Raw genomic sequence first — 21,579 nt, 5'->3', positions numbered from 1 at the left:
TCCATACTATTCAAATCAATCTACAGATTCAATGTAATCTCTATCAAAATCCCAAAGGCATTTTTTGCAGAAATGGAATTTATGGAATCTCAAAGGACCCCGAAGAGCCAAACAATTTTGCAAAAGAAGTACAAAGCTAAAGGTATCCCACGTCTTGGCTTCAAAACACATTACAAAGATACAGTAACCAAAACAGTATGGTTCTGGCATAAAGACAGACCAGTAGAACAGAATAGCATGCCCAGAAATAAACCTATACATATATGGTCAAATGATCTTTGACAAGGGTGCCAAGACTACAAAATGGGGAAAGGATAGTCTCTTTAACAAATGATGTTGGAAAACTGCAAAAGAGTAAAGTTGGGCTCTTATTTTACACCATGTACAAAAATCAACTCAAAATGGATTAAAGACCTAAATGTAGGACCTCTAGAAGAAAACATAGGGGGAAATCTTCATGACATTGTATTTGGCAATGCTTTCTTGAATATGGCACCAAAAGCATAGGTTACAAAAACAAAAATAGACAAATAGCACTACATTAAACTTACAGACTTGTGCATCAAAGGACATAATAAACAGAATGAAAAGGCAACCTATGGAATGGGAGAAAATATTTGCAAATCATATATCCTATTTTAGGGCCTCCCTGGTGGCGCAGTGGTTAAGAGTCCGCCTGCCGATGCAGGGGATACGGGTTCGTGCCCCGGTCTGGGAGGATCCCATATGCCGCGGAGCGGCTGGGCCTGTGAGCCATGGCCGCTGGGCCTGCGCATCCGGAGCCTGTGCTCCGCAACGGGAGAGGCCACAACAGTGAGAGGCCCGCATACAGCAAAAAGAAAAAAAAAAAAAAAAAAAAAAGAAGATACAGAGAGATGGCAGAAGATTCACATAACTATGTTAAATGACATTTATTTGTTTTATTGCTTATACCCTTCTATTGGTGAACCTTTTATCTTAGCCTGATCCTGAATTCTTACCTCCTATTAATTCACATTTGAGTCAGGCAGGGCTTGGTACCTAGTGTTGGTTTTAGTCATACAAGTAAACTCTTATGTAATTTTGAAAACTGTATTAATCATACAATCGAACGTGTAGTCCTCACGTTAGGAGTCTCACCTCTAACAGTTTTAAACAGTTAGTAATTTCTTTCTTCAAATTTTCTTCTGCCAAGTCACGGGATCTTTCTTCAAGCTTCACTCTTTTCTCCAAGGTGAACCAGTCGCATTTAAATCCCAAAGATAACCTGAGAAATTCGGCCTGTTGTCAAAATAATGTGAGGGTGAGGACGGAACATTGGATGTAGTCACATTTCCAGTTTAATACCAAATCACACTGAGGCATTTCTTTCTCCTCCCAGTGACGTAATGCTGGCACACATAGGCTTTCCCTGCACTTTGTCATGGCCAAGCCAGACAGACACCAAACGTACGATAGCTTGTGCAAAAGCTCGCAGGGACTGCAGGCGAGTGAGTCTGAAACACGTATTTTTTTACTAAAAGGAAAAACATTTGCTTGAAACTTACCTCCACCTCCTTCTCATTAGCAGAAGTGCTGTAAGATAAGAGAAAGAACTTACTCAAACATAGTTCAACAGAAAAGCAAAACATGTGAGCATGCTATATGAGGAGGAGCTTACTTGTCACTTTGTCTAAAGTTAACTGACTTCACAGGAAGAGAGGAAACAGCAGCGCCTATTAAAAGACAATTAAAAAACGACAATAAGATAGTATTTGGTTAAACAGGCTTAACAGCTACAGGCACATTCAATCCAATGTTGTTAGGGCCTCCCTCCACTAAACAAAGGCGTTCACTGAAATATGTCTGAGAAGACTGCCAGCTAATAATGCATTTGCTTAAATATAAGATAATGTCATGCTACGCTTTGGGGATCACGATCATGTTGAAATTATTGGCTCACACTTCAGCACGTGAATAGTCTTTGAAAACCTGAAGATGTCTCAGAGTCAAGGAACAGCCCAATTTGGTCTTTCTGCATTTGAATGTTTATTTGATTTGATTCCATGGTTAAATGCATAGCTTCATCTGGTACCCTGGTTTTCCTGCGGACCAAGGATTTAAAACCAGAAACTTTTTTTTTTTTTTTTTTTTTTTTTTTTGCAGTACGCGGGCCTCTCACTGTTGTGGCCTCTCCCGTTGCGGAGCACAGGCTCCGGACGCGCACGCTCAGCGGCCATGGCTCACGGGCCCAGCCGCTCCGCGGCATGTGGGATCTTCCTGGACCGGGGCACGAACCCGCGTCCCCTGCATCGGCAGGCGGACTCTCAACCACTGCGCCACCAGAGAAGCCCAAAACCTGCAACTTTTATGAGATCTTTTATCAGGCACTTTTCTAAGTGCTTTATACATAATTTCTTCAATCCTCAACAGCCAGCCTTCTCTGGTTGGTACCGCTCTTATCTACAGTTTATAGGCTAGGAAACTGAATCGCAGCTTACCTAGCTCACACAGGTATTGGGGTGGTAGTAGTAGTAGGAGGAGGAGGAGGAGTACTAGGAGTACTAGGAGTAGTAGCAATAGTATAATAATAATAATACTGCTAATAATAACAGCAACAATAAACATGATATCAATCGTTTATCACGGGTTTACTACATGCCAGTCCCAGAACAAAGCTCTTTATACATATTAATGATACTCTTCATGACTACTTCACAAAGAAGACAATAATAGTTATTAAGAGCATTAAGTATAGAGTTGAAAAGATTTGGTTTAAATCCTAGCTTTTGTGGACAAAGAATGTGGCCTGCCATTCAGTAAACAAATGATGTTGTGGTCATCAAGCCATCAGCCACCATAGCTGCGTAGCTGCGGTGCACCCTGAGGGGATTTAAGATGGAGAAAAGCAGGATACTGTCCCTATATATCAAAGGAATGATTTCAATAAGCCCAGACTCTTGCATCTTCCCATCCATAGAAAAGAGCTAAATTCATTAACTTGAGATGTCTGGGTTTTTTTATAATTAGCAGTTATCTTTTGATGTTGGACTACCTGGTGGTTTTTTGTTTTGTTTTGTTTTGCAAAATCTCCTGTATGTCCTGTCTCTTCCCTTACCTTTTTGGAACAGTCCCTCAGAGCTATCTGAGAGGCTATATCCCAGGCTTAAGTCCTCAGTAAATCTGCGGATAAAACATAATTCTCAACTTTTAGGTTGTGCATTTTTTTTCAGTCGACACTTTGATCCTTAAAACTAAGTGACCTGGAACAAGTCACAACTTCATCAAACCATCTACAAAATAAGGATGATTTTTCTATAGTAGCTAACTTTTTTGGGAACTTTTATCAGGCACTTTTTAAAATGCTTTTTACATAATTTCTTCAATCCTCACAGCCAAACTTCTGTAGTGGGTACCATTCTTATCTACAGTTTATAGGCTAGGAAACTGAATTGCAGCTTACCTACCTCACACAGGTATTGGGGAGAAGTAAATAAAACTATGCATGTAGAGAATTTAGCCTAGTGCTTAGTACAGTCTATATTTCATAAAGGGTACTTTCTTTTTTTTTTTACTCATCATTTCCACTTTGCAGATGAAAAAATTAAGACTCAAGGTTAAATAGCTTGCCAAAGTCACAGCAAGTAAGAGAGTGACCAAGCATACAGTGAGTGGCTCCAAAGCCAGAACTCTATTCACTATTCCATCCTAACAGAAGGGAGATGGGGAGAGAAGCATATTAGCACTCATTCTTCAAATACTGGCTTATTTGCTTTTAGACGGAACAATAAAAAAAATCTCAGAGTAGAGCTTAGAATTTGCTACCAACATTGGCATGGTTCTTAGTTCACAATAGGGCACTAGTTATTACAAGACCTCTGGGCTTAACAGGCAATGCAACATAAATATGGCCTTCTGAAAACGCTACAAATTGAATCAAAATCAGTTCTATTTGGCTGATTTTATCTAGAGATGCAGAGTTGTCGATGCCATATCTTCACTCAGAAAGATTTCATCCATAAAACATACCAGCAGTGAAGAAAAGTTCACATGGGGGTTGGAAGAGAACATTCCTTACCTCCTGCCACACATTCTTTTCTGTGCTCATTTATTGTTTCTGGTTCCCCTTTGGCTTCCTAAAATCATAAAGAGATTTTATTGCTGAACACAGAGTGGAAATCCTTCGTAACCAATCATTTCTCAACTTCCTGTCCTCTCCTGCTTACCCTGTTCAAAAAACACTCTATAGTATGCAAAGAACTGTGCTTGGCATTCAGAAGAAAGGTGGACTGACTCCAAGGGGGTTTCTAATCTAGCCGAGGCGTAAAGAACAGAAGTGCATGAGAAGCTGCAATCGTGATACAAGTTACTTCAAAGCAAACTAGGATTATTTGCCAAGTAAATGAGAGATAGATAAATATGCACTTTGCAAAAGGAAGAGAGCAACACCATGGGTTAAGAAGCATGGAAAGTCTCTGCAGACAAGGAACAAGCTGGAGCTTGAGGGAGAGATAGGACTGGATGGATGAAGAGGGGGCGCGGTGATCTAGGACTATCACACGCAGCTTTCCAGATGGATTGTTGGGGAAATTATGGCAAAATAGCTGTTAAGATTGTGCTATGTTTGGCTTTTACTCTACCAGAATATATATATATATATATATATATATATATATATATATTTTTTTTTTTTTTTTTTTTTTTTTTTTTGGCGGTACGCGGACCTCTCACTGTTGTGGCCTCTCCCATTGCGGGGCACAGGCTCTGGACGCGCAGGCTCAGTGGCCATGGCTCACAGGCCTAGCACTCCGCAGCATGTGGAATCTTCCCGGACCAGGGCACAAACCCGCGTCCCCTGCATCGGCAGGCAGACTCTCAACCACTGTGCCACCAGGGAAGCCTATATCTGGATATATTTTAAGGTCACTGACCAACTGTCCTACAAATGTATCCATACAGGAATCACCATAATAGGAGAGTTGCACTCTACTGCCTGGGGAAATCTAAAGGAGAAGCTATAGGTATACTATTATTTTAGGATAATCATGATTCAACATTCTCAGAAATTTTCCATAAAAAATAAGGCCAAGACAAATTTCCTTGGTAGGGCCCTTGATACCATGTCATGTAATTTTTGGACAACCGTAACAAATGAAAGAATACAGGTAAAACACTGGATTATCCTTATCAATATTTACATACTCAAGTTTTTTTAATCCCCCCTCAACCCTGTGACATCTTCCGGCTATGGCATTTTCTTCCTGTCCTGCGCTTCGTGGTTACACTTCTTCTGGGAAGAGTTGTCCACAGTTGCTGTTTCTAGCTCCTCATCTCCCATTTGTGATCACTGAACTACTCTGCCCCTGCACCTAATGCTCCAAGGAAACTGCCCTCCCCAGTTATCAGTGAACTCCCTACTGCCAAATCCAATGGATAATTTTCAGCCTTTATCTTTTTTTTTTTTTTTTTTTTTTTTTTTTTTTGCAGTACACGGGCCTCTCACTGTTGTAGCTTCTCCCATTGCAGAGCACAGGCTCTGGACGCGCAGGCTCAGCGGCCATGGCTCATGGGCCCAGCCGCTCCGCAGCATGTGGGATCTTCCCGGACCGGGTCACGAACCTGTGTCCTCTGCATAGGCAGGCAGACTCTCAACCACTGCGCCACCAGGAAAGCCCCAGCCTTTATCTTATGTGACCTCACTGTAGCATCCAAATCGATCTATAGTCCTCTCCTTCTTGAAGTTTTTTCATCCCTTGGTTCCCCTCTCCTGATGTCTCCCCATCACTACAAAGCTCCTTCTTGGTCTCCTCCACCATTGCCTTCTCTTATTAGGCAATGGAATCATCAAGAGTCCATTACCCTCTGTGCTCTCTCTCTGCCTGCCCTCCTTCCTTGGGGAATCTCATCCACCTGTTTGGTTCTTTGCTGATAACTCACAAATATGTGTCTGCTTCTGAAAGTCCCACGGGTGAGCTTATGAATATGGGTATATAGTTATCTATAAAATCTCCTTACAGGGAATTAATGATGTCTCATATCAACCTGAAACTTGATTTATCCCAAATTAAATTAAATTAAATTTACCCCACAAATTCTTCTAACTCCCTCCTACTCTCATGTCATTCTATTCATTCTGTAGGTTAGGCCATAAACCTGGGTATTGACCTTTTCCCAGACCCCTGATTATCAGTTATCATGTACTGTGAATGCTATACCTCAAGTATCTCTCAAATTAGTCTCAGTTTTTCCATCATCGCTAAATTCATACTATCTTCACTTCTTGCCTGAATTACTATTATAGCATTCTAACCAATTTTCCACCTCCGTTATTACATTTTCTAATCCATTATTTTTAAAAGTTTTTTTATTTCATTTTTTGAGATGAGCTAGGAAAGACTAGAGGACTTGAATTTTCCTCTGTCCATTTTTTATAAGGGGCAACCACTTTCAGCATGTGGGTTAGCCAACATTACACTTTATATATACTTTACACTACAAAGAATTATCCCAAATCACATATCCAATTACTCCACTCCCTTCAGACAAGAATAGTATAAAATTTTTATCTATCTTATTACCTCCAATGTATACATGCCACAACCTTCTCTTAACCTGAGTTAGTTGCATGAGTCTCTGTTTCTTGTAATCAAATAGGCCTAACTAAAAGAATGTTTATACACTGAGGGGAAAACAATAATAATACACACACAGAGACACACAGACACACACCTCCGCACATAGAATACAGAGAGGGACTGATGTATAAATAAGACCCTTGAAGGAACGTAGAATTGCCCATAGTCTGTAAGTTACCCTTCAAATAATTGTTAATTCATACCAGTGGCGATATGCCTTCCCTTTAAGGAAAGGAATTTAATTCTTTTTCTATAAACATTTAAATATTCATCCTTATAATGTTTTATAGCAGTTTGCCATGTACCTGTATAACATTCGATACCACTCACTCGAATGATCACATTCGATACCTCCTCATGGAGGAGGTATCTCCTCCATGACACCTCTTCTGTCCTCTCACCCCAACCATTTCTCTTTCATATCACTGACCAGTCTAATTACTGAGTAATTGTATGTTTCTTCCATTAATTAGAACACATCTTTGAGATAGAGATCATTGTTTTGTTTAGCCTTATTTATTAATGCCTTCATTTATTTAAGAGTAGTCTACAGATGGATATTTAGCTTGTTTCCAGCAGACCTTTGATGAATAAATGAGTGAATGAATGCATGAATGAATGAAAGAAAAATCAGTGTGGAGTCAGGAGGTCCTACCTGAGTCTACTGAGTGACCCTGGATGGTTTGGACTCAACTTCTTCATCTATACAATATTAGTATAACTAAACTCTATTAACCTCATAATATTTTGAAAAGATAAAATGCAATAGTGCTTTTAAGAGTACTTTGCAAACTTAAAGGGACAGTTCTAAATATCATTGTGACATATCATTACTTTTACTGTTAACATGCATGTATTTCCTTACCTGATTTGACATGATTTTTTCTTCACTCACAGAGCCTTGGAGTGAAATATTTTCAGGAGCTGGACTTCCACCTATAAGAAGGAGGAAACACATCAACAGTGTTGGGGGGCAGGGGGAGCAGTAACAAGTAAAAGAGGAAGGAATAGTGAGGGTGGCAATACGGGCGGACTAGTAAGTGGCAAAGTGCTTAACATGTGAGACAAGTTTTGTACTAAAAAACTTTAAATGTGTCCATTCATTCAGAATCAGGACTAGGTCAGCTAAAGTTCCCAAGGAAGCTAACCATATAAGATTTCTTAACAGAAATGAATATCTGTATAAATGGCCTTCAAGCAGTAGGGTTTTTAAAATAAAAAGCAGCTACTGCTGCTTTTTTAAATCAAACACATTACTAGTATAATTACAGAAACCGAATGAAAGAAGGATGAACAATTAGTAACTTAGTAGCTTTTTTCTTTATAGATTGACAAACAGGTTTTTAACAATTATATATGCAAGACTGATAACAAAGTATATCCTTCCAAAACACAGTATCTTTCTAAATAAAATGTAATCAAACTAAGAAGAAAAGATGCACTTTTAATTTATGCCATTCTTTTTTGTAATTTCCCTTTGTTTATTTGTATTGTAATGTACTTGATGATGATTTTCCTCTTCACATGATCCATTGTCCTGAATTTAGTTCAGTGCAGGGACAAAGGTCAGCGGCTATAGTCAGATTTTGTTTCTTTCTTCTTAAGAAAACAGAAACAGAATATTTAAAGGATGTATTAGATATTTTTAATTTACATGGAAATAAGAGCAAAATGGTAACCCCTTTCTTCAGGGCTATAAAATTTTTTCCCTATGGAAATTTTATTTTAGTTCTTTAAAAAAAATTAAAACAGGTAGTAGATTCATATGCCCCATAAATGAAAAAGTGTAAAATTGTTTTCCAGTGAAAGTTTTCCCTCCTATCACGCCTGCCAGAACCTACTTTACCTCCTCATAGACAATGTTACAAATTTTTGTCTAGCCTTGCAGAGATATTTTATATATACACAAAAACTTTTTTCTATTTTTTTTCCACAAATTTTTACATGCAATACATAATGTTTTGTACTTTGGCGTTCCCCCCCCCAAAATAGTTCTTTGATATCCTTCCAAGAAAAAAGTTTCTTTATATATGTTTTACAGATGTATACTAGTATTCCATTACATGGCTATGCCAAAATATGTTAATTAGTCTTCTACTGATAGTTAACTTGTTTCCAATATTTTGTTGTTACAAACAATGCTGCAGTAAATAAACTTCCATATATGTCATATAGTATGTATGTACTTAGATCTACAGGATAAAGTCCCAGAAACCAAATTGTTTTATCATGGAATATGTACATTTAAATTTTGGGTAGATATTGTCAAATTCCTCTCCATACTAATTACAGCAATTTACATTCCCTGCAGCAGTGTATGAGAATTCTTTTCCCCCCAACAACCTTACCAACAGTGTGCAATCAAATTTTTTATCTTTGTCTACATGACAGGTAAAAAATAGTATCCTAGTGCAGTTTTAATTAAAATTTTTCTTATTTGGTGTGAGGTAGAATATAAAGATATTCTTCAGTCAACTGAAGGAATGGATTCCATTTCTACAATTTTACAGTTCCTTTAACTTAGCACCTGTATCTCAAATTTAATTGTCCAATTTAAACATAAGATGAATTTTCCTTGATCAGTGTTTTTGGTTGGAATGGGAGCCTATGTTTCCCATGAGTGTCAACTGTAGTGATGTCTCACTGGGAATGGTTCAGAATAAGCACTTTATTTTCAGACTCAAATGGCAGAAAAGGATCTAACATGTTATCTAGTTAATATCTGCCTCCTGAGTGGACCATCACTAATCGATCCATCCTTTTAACCCAATAGATTCTAATTAGGATTCTGAGAATTTCCTAAGTAGGTGATTCCACATCTGTGGCACAGTTGAGACTCAGGTGTGTCCAATCAATTTTGGCCATAAGGAAATATTTAAATCCCATTAAAATATACTGTAATTTTTATTTTAAATATAGAATTGGAAAAAAGTTGGTAACATTGTCATATATGAAGGCCATGGTCACCTCCGGACTTCTTTTCTCCAGACTATGTCTTCAAAATTCTTTTATAAAATAGTATTACTGAGCCACTGAGGATAGTTACTCCACTAGCTTCCAAGTTGGCTTAGTGTTTCAGAATGGAAACTCTTCTTGAACCCTTCAACAGCTTACCTTTGATCTTCTTCACAGCAGAAGCTGACCTTTTATCCTCCTCTTTCTCACAATCAATGACACCAGAAGCCATATGCAAAATTTCTGATCCAGAATCTATCAACAGGAAGAAACTAACAGCATGAATACTATGCAAAAGAATTATTTGCTTATGTCCTTTTCATTTGCACACACCTTAGCAGGTCACAGAACATCCAAGCTTATAGTTATAATACTAACACTCTATTTTTATATCTTTTCTAATCTACTCACCACTTGAAGTTACAGTACTCTCTGTGGATGAAGTGTGTCCAGAAGATGGTAGGGTGGAATAGTCCCTGTCAAAAAAGTAGAAGTATTTTAGAGTGTCTGGTCCAAAGAATTCTCTTAGAAATTAACTGAATACGCATCAAAAGTCATACACAGAAACAAACAAGCAAACCTGGACTGTGGCAGGCTCTCAGAATATAAGCGTTCAACACCATTCTCCTTAAGATAAAAAAAAGAGAGAGAGAGAAACAAGTTTAACAATTTGACATTTTCCATTCCAGAGAAGTTGTGTTAAGCAAACATTTTCATAGAGTTTTAAATGAACCCATATTTGCTTTGCTCTTTTGGAGAGGATATGGGAATGGGATGGCACAGGGCAGACTGATATACATACTTCCTCAAAGCTGTACTTGCCAAAAGAAATCCAATTTTAAGTATACTTACAAGTCCAATATTTAAAGAAAATTTAAATTCTTGGGCAAAACAAATTCTAAACTTAAAGGGCAGATAGAGTTTATATCATTAACTTAAGTTTTCTTTAAACAGAACATTCTAGGTGGGCATAAAACAACATTTCTATTTATGGAAATATTACTCAACTTAAAACTTTTGGCCTGTTGATTTTAAAATGGTTCTCAATTTTCTAGCTAGACACATAATACATTTTAAAGTTAATCCAATTCTCAAAGATCTGAGGGATTCCATCTACGTCAGCACCTCTTACTTGGGGCTCAAAAAGAACTTAACAAAACTGTGGTCCCAGCCTTCCAGGGCAAGCATTTGAAAGTCTCATTTGAGCTTCTTAACCTTTATCAAGAGTTCCTAATTTGGGGGGAATTTCAGGAGATTAGGTTCACTTACTCTCTTTCAAAAAATACAGTGGGAATACAGGTTCCTCTTTAATAAAAAGTTTTTCTATTCAATAATAAGTATATTTTCATTATCATTCAGTTTATTTAGGAAAAGAAATCAAAATTTAATAAATTAAAACTGAAATCACTTCGACATATCCAAAATATGCACAGACAATGCAAAACTGAAGACATTTAAATATTCCATAATCAAACACACAGCTTCTTGTTAACTGGCACATCCAACAACATGTTTCAATGGAAGGATGCCGTATATCATACACCGTATTTAGAATCTCTCCAAGATAATACTGACTATAGTCACAGAAAGATAAAGGTTTAGCAAGAGTTTGCTGAATGTATAGTTATCCAATACAAAAAACAATAGCTTACATCTGTTCAGCACATTAAAATTTACAAAAGCCCTTTTACGTATCATCTCATTTAATTCTCCCAACAACTTTATGCAGTGGGTTTTATGAAGAAAAAAACAGATTTACTTATTTCAGGTAAGGAAATAAAACCAATGAATAAAGTAATTTCTCAGGAGTATTCAGAGTGGTGGTGTCAGCCTCTAAACAGTCTAAACAATCAGACTAAATACAGTGTCCTCTTCATTGTAAACAGAACTGTCTCTGAAATACCCTAAGGCTATTGGAGAGGCAAAGACTTCACAATGATTGTCTTAGACTGGTAGATGATTTGAATAAAAACTTTTAAAATGTTCCCCTCAAATGTTTAAAAACTCCACAAACTTGCACAGCAAGAATTTACACCTAATCCTCCTACATATAAATGTTGCACAATCTTCTCTTTTATTTCATTTTTGTCCCTGCTTTAAATGTCTTTGTGTCAGATTATATGTAACTGAAGCCTCTTGTGACATCAGTTTAATTTAAGTCAACAACTTTCATCAAAGGCCCAGTTTGTGCCAGAAACAGTGAAAGGCTGTTTCTGGCACAAAGCAGAAAGGTTGGAGAGACCAAAAACACATTCTTTGTCCCAGAGGAGCTCATAGGCCAGTCAGAAAGACAAATATGTAAAACAAATACTTCATAAATTATAAGCAGCATTCCACAGAGGAAAGTAACATGCACAGAACAGAGTAGGGTAATATTTTCATTAAATTTTGAAGAGAAATTATACCTTATACTTCACAGGTAGTTAAATGATATTGGCTCTATCCTTAAGATATTTAAATAGATTGCACTAGTAATTAGTATATGCTTATTTAACTGTCTGCCAATATATATATAAGAAATGAAGCTATAAAAATAGGAAAAAATTAAACATTCTTCAGTCTCATTAAGTATCCTCCATAAAAGTCAACAAGGATTGATTCCTTAATAATAAAAAATTCAGGCCCTTTTAACCCTCCATAACATACAAATCAGTTATTATGTGTGGCTTGAAAAAACACTTATTACTGTGCTATAATTAATAATATATATTGTATATAATAATTATATTGCACTAACTAAAAAGCTAATTTTGTCAGAAAAATATTTCTTCTTACCAATCAGAGTCATAAATACCTGTATTTGAATTTAAGAGGTATGAAAGAGAATGCAGTTATTTTCTATTCAATTAAACTGATTTCCAGTATTAGGGGAAAGGGAACACATTATTTCTGTAAACTTTGTTTTTTAAAAAAAGTTTATTTTTTAAAGACAAAATAATAAATATAGCAAAAATACAGTTTGCTTTCATTATACTAGAAATAAATCTCATTTGCCATAATGGTCTGTGTAAAGCCCTTCTTTTGTCCTATTTTTTATATGTGAAACCTTTTGGTAAACATAAAATATTTATTGATTAAATAAGTAACAATTGTGATTTTCGAGAAATGGCATATATTTTGTAGCTGTACATTACTACATTGTTCTGTTGCAAGGATATTGGATATTATTGGATATTATTCCCAATTCATTAATCTTTATAAATCTCACTAATCAGAAAACAACATTATATACAACATATCTCAATCCTAGATTTTCATACATTTGGTCTAACATTTTTTTCCTCCTTACAAGAAGAAGCAGATAAAAGAAGGAGATTTTATTTCTTCCAAATTTAGGGTTATAGTTAATGAAAGTTGGAGATATAGCCCCTCAGGGTGTCTGTACTTGTGAAGGGGGGGTGAAAAATATCTCAGCAAAAACTTTCTACAATTGTGCTCTTTTCTTCCAGTTTCAAAAGGCACCCCTATTTAAACCCACAGGAGAACCTAACACACACAACAACTGTAGGATCTGGGCAGATGATAAAAAAGATAATTTACTGGATATATTTTAAAACCAAGGAAAATCAAGAAACTGACTAAAAGCAAGAAAAAGAAATTTCAGAAGAGAGACTTACCTACATGTAGAAGATTGGCTCAAGTCAATGAGTCTAACACATGCCGACAGCATAGAGCAGGAAGCATGTTCTTCCTGTTTGAGCCATTTAAATATCAACCTGCATAACATTTACATGAAAATCCGTGGTCCAGCCCATTTGCTTTTGAGAGTAAAAGTCTAACGTAGGGTGGGGTAGCTAAGGTACTCATGGAACAAAGCGAGACATTCTCCCACAGGCTAGATAGCAAATGCAGGATGCACACACACATATTCTCACTCTCTCCCTCTCTCTCTCTCTCTCTCTCTCTCACACACACACTCACACACACACACACACACAGCAGTATTATTTTAATATTTAGATAGAAAATATGAAGAACAATAAGAAATAACTTCTAAGATATTAGTAAGGGCAATTAACAGGCCTAGATAATCTCCCAGGGTTACTCTTCTAGATGAAGTGCTATTTCATCCATAGATTTTTATGATCAGAAACCCTTCCACTAATAAACATTCACGTTACTGATGTAATTTTTACTTTTAGATCCATTTTAGACAATTGACGTTACTCAAATAAACTAATATGATTTTCTGAGAAAAGAAGAAAAACCGAACAAAAGGAGTCTATATAGACTTATTTTATTCTAACTTTTAAAAAAATTGCCCTTGACTTGAAGTTGGTTTCAATATTCTAAAAAGAAAAGAATGTAAAATTAAACATCAAAAGATTATCACTGTTATAACCTAAATAAAATGAAATTCCTTCACAAGTTTTTTTTTTTTTTTTTTTTTTTTTTTTTGCAATTTCTAACTAAAAGGACACCACACCTTCAGATCCACAGGACACACCCACCACTTTGAGGTTCATTTGTAATACAGTTATCAGCCAACTTCTCTACATGTCCCAGTTTTGCAACTGGCAATGTTATTTATTTATTTATTTATTTATTTATTTATTTATTTATTTTGCGGTATGTGGGCCTCTCACTGTTGTGGCCTCTCCCGTTGCGGAGCACAGGCTCCGGATGCGCAGGCCCAGCGGCCATGGCTCACGGGCCCAGCCGCTCCGCGGCATATGGGATCCTCCCAGACCGGGGCACGAACCCGTATCCCCTGCATCGGCAGGCGGACTCTCAACCACTTGCGCCACCAGGGAGGCCCTGGCAATGTTATTTATTCTCCAAGTTTATTAAAGCTGCACCCACGCACAGCTTGAGAGAACAGGACAGACAATGGCCAGAAAATCTGAGATACTTTAAAACTGATTCTGTCCTTTGCCTCATAAATCACCTTTTCCTAGTGATAGTATATCTTAAGCAAAAACATGTAATGACATGAAGGAGACCTCAAAAGGATGGCAAAGCACTTAATATTTAGTGTATGTGATTTTTTTAAACAGCCAAAGAGAAAACAGAAATTCATCTTCCTATCCTCTGACCTGTATCCTCTGAGCTTCACACTGCTGATAATTCTGATTCTGGGTGATAGTTACAGTTGCTATTTTCTGAGTGTTTACTATGAACCAGGCACTTTATATATGTTATAAAGTATCTTGTTGGGGTCAAATCTGAGGTTGGAGTAGGTAGAGGGGAGAATCAGTTTCATTGTCATGTAATTTTCATGAAGCTTCTTAATTCTTGGAGTGTTTGGGGACAAATACAGGTACCTAATCACAAGTCCAGTTTTGCAAAGTCCCAGAAATCCTTTGGTTGCTCTTCAGGGTGGGAGCAGTGAATAAGGAAAGAAAGATTATAAGGAGAGACAACTGAGCCCCCAAGAGAAATTGCCAAGAGTGAGGAAGAACTGAGAAAGTTGGGCCAAATGAACAGCTGGGTCTAGCTATTGAAGGGAGCAGCAATCCCTGATTCAGTGGGAGACTGTGCTACTAGCCAGCCCTGCTAGATTATCTATTTGCCTTGAAAAGTAGAGGATAATTTTAACTGCATCACAAGGAGTCCACCCAACCCCACAGTAGTACCCAGCTCTGAAGGTGCTGAAAAAAGAAGTGAGAGTCATCTCCCTACCGACCAGGAAGAGAAGATCACCAAAGATCCAGACACAGCATTCCAAGGAGGTTGACCGAGGAGCAGGCAGGGACTGTGGGCAGTGTGGACAACAACCAGAAAGGACTGCAGAGATGTGAGTGGTGAAACCAACTACCTTCTCCAACGATCTCTCAGGAGGTTAAGTGTCCTTCCTTGGGACCCACAAGTTGGTGAGATCAGAAGGACATTAAGATATACAGGTAGGCACCAGTATAGGGATTCTTGGAAATGCTGAGAAGGGACCCCATGAATCAAAAAGGCCTTCCTATTCATCAGCAAGTGGGGAAACAGAGCATTGAGATTTGTCTCTCCTCTAAATATGACCTACTTGGTTTGTTTCCATGGACTGGTTAGGCCAGAATTTAGCTGTTGCAGATATATATAGGTGTATATATATATATGCATAATATATGTATATGTGTATGTGTGTATTTGAATCCTGAAAAGAACTCTGCAAAGTAATATCTCTGTTTCACAAGGAAACACACACAAACTGAAAGAGGTTAGGCCACTTGTCTCAGTTCACACAGCTAATAAGTAACAGAGTCAGCTTAAACCCACAACTGCTTAATTCCAAAGCCTATGCTATGTGGCTAAAAATTCTAGGTCATTACTGGGAAATATTTCAAATAAATACAAAAGTAGACAGGATAGAATAATTACCTTTTGTGTACCCATTCTGCAGATTCAACAATTATCAACCTATGGCCCATCTCCTTTCATTATACCGTCACCCACTACCTTAGCATCGTTTTGAAGCATATCCTAGATACCATAGACATTTCTTTCATAAATATTTTAGTCTGAGTCTCTAAAAGACGAGGACTGGAAATAATTTATTTCCTTTTTTCCTCTTTACACTAAAATATCCCAAATAAATAGATTTCACTGGGTCAGTAAAGTAGCTCTGTTCTCCCCAGGAATGTCCCAAACTGGACCCCAAATTATTTTACTAAGACACGTTCTTTTTGAGGTATTAGTCTTGCTAGAGTGCTTTGGTCACCCAAAGATCCCCTTATGAATACTGATGTTCACTCTTATCTCCTATTGTGCTTTCTGAAAAAGATGCTAGAATATAGCTACCTCTGTGAATATGGGAGAGGAATAAAAATAAATAAATCTAAGGTTCTCAGGAACACCAGTCAGAAAGCAATAGGGCAAGACTGTCAATTCAACAAGTTCACTGGGTGCTCACTCTCAATGTTTTAAATAGACCCTGTAGGGAGTACAAAAATAAATAAGTAAATAGGCATTCAACAAATATTAATAGAGCAGCTACTGTATACCAAATCTATTCAGGTTGCTAGATGCACATCAGTTAATGGCCAAAGGCACTCTACACCAAGTTTATAATCTGATACAGGAACATGTTAAGAAAACAAAGAACTACAATGTAACCAAAATATAGACGAGAGGAGCACAGAGTTACCGGGGTCTAAAAGAAAAGGGTGAACTTATGTTTTCCTGAGTGCTACAGTTGAGAAATGAGGAAAATGAGGCCTGAATGACAAGACTTTTCCATAGTAGCAGAGAGGTCGAACCAGGGAAAACCCTCACCTCTCGACTTCTAACCCATTATGATTTCCATCTCAGGAAGGACTACAGATGCTTGACGGTAAACATTTCTCGCTACCACAAAAGGTTTTATGGAACGCTTGGTTTTTGGCATGGGCCTTGATAGTCAAATAGAATTTGACAAGTGGAGAAGTGGAAGTGTTCTGGGCAGAGAAAACAGCATAAACAGCTTTGTGTCACATATTCCAACAATACAGACCACCTGGTTTGGCTGACATTTAGGGGCAACTATAAGGCATGGATGGGGAAAGGATGGAAAGTTAGGTTACAACCAGATTAGAGAAGAGCTTGAATACCACGGCAAGTTGTTTGTTTTGAAGGCCCTCAAGAGTGATGAGGGCCTTAACCAAATTCCACTTAACCAAACACTTAACCAAATTCCAAGAGTTTGAAGCCAAAGAGTTAGGAAAACACAACGATTTATGGGTCACTGGGACAAACACGGATTATATGTTTTATAATTTTAATTTCATGTTTCATCCTAATTCTTATGAATGAGAATGCATAGATAAGCATTATCAAAGGAGAGAGTTCTATTTGTTTAAGAGATGGGTGGGGGGCATGAAGGGGTAGCCAAAAAACTTTCTTAGCCAAAAAACTACTTTCAAGGTAACTAGGAGTAGTTATTATGATAGAAATGTCTAAATTCAGTGTTCTCAGAGGAGCTGTAAGAAGGGATTAATCTTTGAAGCTATACAAACTTGAATTTGATCCCAGGTTTGCTACTTACTAGTTGAGTGATCCTGGTTAAGTTATTTAACCTCTCTGAACTTCAGTTGCCTCATCTGTAGAAACAGAGAATACTTAGCATCCAAAGTTGTAGAGAGAATTAATAACATGGCATGTGGAAAGGTTTTCCTACAAAGTACCTGGTACACAACTGATGTTGGTTCCTTCCCCTTTCTTGGTGAAGTCAGTACCAGATAAAAGGGAAATTACTAACAACCAAACATCCTGTAAGCTTCTAAGTTCAACTTCCTTTATTAAAACTTTACAAGAACTGCTAAGGAGTAGCAAAATTGATTCATTTCCTTTTTCTTTCCTTTTCTTAGCTATTCAATAAGATGGGGTACTAAGGAATGGGAAAATGTGAGATACATTCACTTAAAAGAATAAGAACATTTGCACATGTTCTCGACACCCATGAAGAACATTTGCACAGCAAAGGAAACCATAAACAAGACCAAAAGACAACCCTCAGAATGGGAGAAAATATTTGCAAATGAAGCAACTGACAAAGGATTAATCTCCAAAATTTATAAGCAGCTCATGCAGCTCAATATCAAAAAAACAAACAACCCAATCCAAAAATGGGCAGAAGACTTAAATAGGCATTTCTCCAAAGAAGATATACAGACTGCCAACAAACACATGAAAGAATGCTCAACATCATTAATCATTAGAGAAATGCAAATCAAAACTACAATGAGATATCATCTCACACCAGTCAGAATGGCCATCATCAAGAAATCTAGAAACAATAAATGCTGGAGAGGGTGTGGAGAAAAGGGAACACTCTTGCACTGCTGGTGGGAATGTGAATTGGTACAGCCGCTATGGAGAACAGTATGGAGGTTCCTTAAAAAACTAAAAATAGAACTACCATATGACCCAGCAATCCCACTACTAGGCATATACCCTGAGAAAACCATAATTCAAAAAGAGACATGTACCAAAATGTTCATTGCAGCTCTATTCACAATAGCCCGGAGATGGAAACAGCCTAAGTGTCCATCATCAGATGAATGGATAAAGAAGATGTGGCACATATATACAATGGAATATTACTCAGCCATAAAAAGAAACGAAACTGAACTATTTGTAATGAGGTGGATAGAACTAGAGTCTGTCATACAGAGTGAAGTAAGTCAGAAAGAGAAAGACAAATACCGTATGCTAACACATATATATGGAATTTAAGAAAAAAAAATGTCATGAAGAACCTAGGGGTAAAACAGGAATAAAGACACAGACCTACTTGAGAATGGACTTGAGCATATGGGGAGGGGGAAGGGTAAGCTGTGACAAAGCGAAAGAGAGGCATGGACATATATACAGTACCAAATGTAAGGTAGATAGATAGTGGGAAGCAGCCGCATAGCACAGGGAGATCAGCTCGGTGCTTTGTGACCACCTGGAGGGGTGGGATAGGGAGGGTGGGAGGGAGGGAGACGCAAGAGGGAAGGGATGTGGGAACAGATGTATATGTATGACTGATTCACTTTGTTATAAAGCAGAAACTAATAATAAAAAAAAGAATAAGAACAACTCATATAAATCAATTTTTTAAAAAAACTCATTTTTTAAAATGGACAAAAGATCTGGGTAGACATATCTCTAAAGATATACATATGGCCAACGAGTACATGAAAAATGCTCAACATCATTTGTCATTAAGGAAATGCATATCAAAACCACAAGATACCACTTTACATCCACTAAGATGCCTATAATCAAAAAGATAGATAAAAATAATAGATACATGTATATATATAACTGAATCACTTTGCTGTACACCTGAAACTAACACAACATTGTTCATCAACTATGCTCCAATATAAAATAGAAATTAAAAAATCAAATTTAATTTAATTAAGAAAAAGATAGACAAGTGTTGACAAGGATGTAGAGAAAATGAAATCCTTATACATTACTGGTGGGAATGTAAAATGGTGTAGCTGCTTTGAAAATCTGTTTTTCAGTTCCTCAAAGTGTTAAACATAGAGTGACCATACGATGCAATAATTCTACTCCTAAATATATACCCCAAAGAACTGAAAACATATGTTTACACAAAATGTTTTACACTAATGCTCTTAGTGGCATTATTCATGGTAGCCAAAAGGTAGAAACAACCCAAGTGCTTATCAGTGGTGAATGGATAAATAAAAGGTGGTATATTCATACATTGGAATATTATCCAGTCATAAAGAGGAATGAAGCACTGATAACATGCTACAACACAGATGAACCTTGAAAACATTATATTAAGAAAAGAAGCCAGTCGCAAGAGGTCCGTATTGTATTATTCCATTTATATCAGATATCCAGAATAGGCCAGTCTATAGAGGCAGAAAGCAGATTAGTGGCTGCCTAGGGTGGAGTGTGGTGGTGGATAGGGATAGACTGCTAATAGGTATGAGGTTTCTTTCTAAGGGGATCAAAATGTCCTAAAGTTGATTGTGGTGATGGCTGCACAACTCTGAATATTTTTAAAAATATTTAATTGAACAGTTTAAATTGATGAATTGTTTGGTAGGAGAATTATATCACAATAAACCTTTTTTTTTAAAAAAGGAAGAGTGGGCTTCCCTGGTGGCGCAGTGGTTGAGAATCTGCCTGCTAATGCAGGGCACACGGGTTCAAGCCCTGCTCTGGGAGGATCCCACATGCCGTGGAGCAGCTAGGCCCGTGAGCCACAACTACTGAGCCTGTGCATCTGGAGCCCGTGCTCCGCAACGAGAGAAGCCACGATAGTGAGAGGCCCGCGCACTGCTATGAAGAGTGGCCCCCACTTGCCACAACTAGAGAAAGCCCTTACACAGAAACGAAGACCCAACACAGCAAAAATTAATTAATTAATTAATTAACTCCTACCCCCAACATCTTAAAAAAAAAAAAAAGGAAGGGTGATGGATTTCCAGATTCTGGAACAGAATGGTCTGCTCCATTTGCCTGAGAAGATGTTCCCTCAGGCTCAGACTGCTGACCAAGGAAAGTGCTCCAGGCACATCTCCACGACCTGGGGTGTTTGCCTAAGTGCCCTCAGCTACTTAGTATTCTCTTCTTGGGTAGAGAAGTACTATTAGCACCTAACTGCAGCAATGGGTACTCCTTGGGCATTGCCCTACTTTGTACAGCAAAGTACCAGCACCTCAAAGATTATCTAGCCTTGACCTTGATTCTTAGAGAGTCAATGAGACCTGAGACTCCTGAGAGCCAATAGTGAATTTAAGTCCCAAACCAGCCTGCCTTTCAAATAAAAAGTTCAGCACACTTCATCAAAATCTCCATTTTGATATCATATCCTTGAGTTTATACTATAGAAGGGGTAGAAATCCCCCCAGATGCCATCAAAGGTTGACATTTCTCATGCATCTGAATTCTGTGGTATAAGACTTGTACTTGCCATAAGAGTCTCTATAATACTTCAAAACAAAACAAAACAAAACCAAAAAACACCATAGATGAGGGTCAGGATACGGTAGAGCTAAAAATGAAGTTGAAATATAGTCCAATACTCACTTCCATACTTAGGTCATTATTCATCCTGATGCAACCTGAAAGATCTGTTCCTGGGTGGGGACCACCTGTAGCACCTGGACACCTAATAATAGACAGTAAAGTTCCTTAATACAGGTGGAAAAACTGCAAATTTCAGCAGATACCAGTCTATCACATAGTTCCCCTTCCCTGCCCCAATTTTACCGAATTTCTAATTAAGTTCATGTCTTAACTGAGACACGATGAAAGAGAGCTCCAAGCTCCATCAGAGAGAGAGGTTATAACCATAGAGAATCTAGTCCCAAATGAAAATGAAGTATTTGCAATTCAGAGTCTTGCTTCCTGACCCTCGATACAGAAAGGAAATTTCATTGGGGTGAACAGTGCTCACAAACTCCACTGACATTTCTGAACTTTTCCTAAAGAAGAAATGTCTGTGTACTTAGAAAGGTGAGTGAGCTCAGGTGAGCTTTGGGAGAGGGTATGTGCAGTCCCAAAGACTTGTTCACCTGGAGTGTGAAGGAATAGAAAGATGATCAAAACCTAGCTGAATGAGTTAACTTAACAGTACACAGTATATTCCTAAAAA

The 21,579-nt window shown here is 37.7% G+C and overlaps 1 protein-coding gene across 2 annotated transcripts in view; it reads right to left on the bottom strand.

The window, feature by feature from the left end:
• IRAG2 (inositol 1,4,5-triphosphate receptor associated 2) overlaps positions 1–21,579 on the bottom strand; it is a 100,126-nt gene that overhangs the window by 16,345 nt on the left and 62,202 nt on the right. For both annotated transcript variants that reach the window (XM_060112043.1, XM_060112044.1), the window contains 9 exons: positions 21,012–21,093; positions 10,129–10,175; positions 9,960–10,024; positions 9,708–9,803; positions 7,459–7,529; positions 4,037–4,094; positions 1,640–1,694; positions 1,527–1,554; positions 1,120–1,260 (listed from right to left, as the gene is read on the bottom strand). In XM_060112043.1, the coding sequence (XP_059968026.1) occupies positions 1,120–1,260; positions 1,527–1,554; positions 1,640–1,694; positions 4,037–4,094; positions 7,459–7,529; positions 9,708–9,803; positions 9,960–10,024; positions 10,129–10,175; positions 21,012–21,093 (643 nt within the window). The remainder of the gene's footprint in view (positions 1–1,119; positions 1,261–1,526; positions 1,555–1,639; positions 1,695–4,036; positions 4,095–7,458; positions 7,530–9,707; positions 9,804–9,959; positions 10,025–10,128; positions 10,176–21,011; positions 21,094–21,579) is intronic.

The sequence above is a fragment of the Mesoplodon densirostris genome, chromosome 11 (assembly GCF_025265405.1).
Source record: "Mesoplodon densirostris isolate mMesDen1 chromosome 11, mMesDen1 primary haplotype, whole genome shotgun sequence".
Classification (NCBI taxonomy): Eukaryota; Metazoa; Chordata; class Mammalia; order Artiodactyla; family Ziphiidae; genus Mesoplodon; species Mesoplodon densirostris.
Note: the sequence above shows the minus strand (reverse complement) of the source record. Positions and strands in the feature narration are given on the sequence as shown.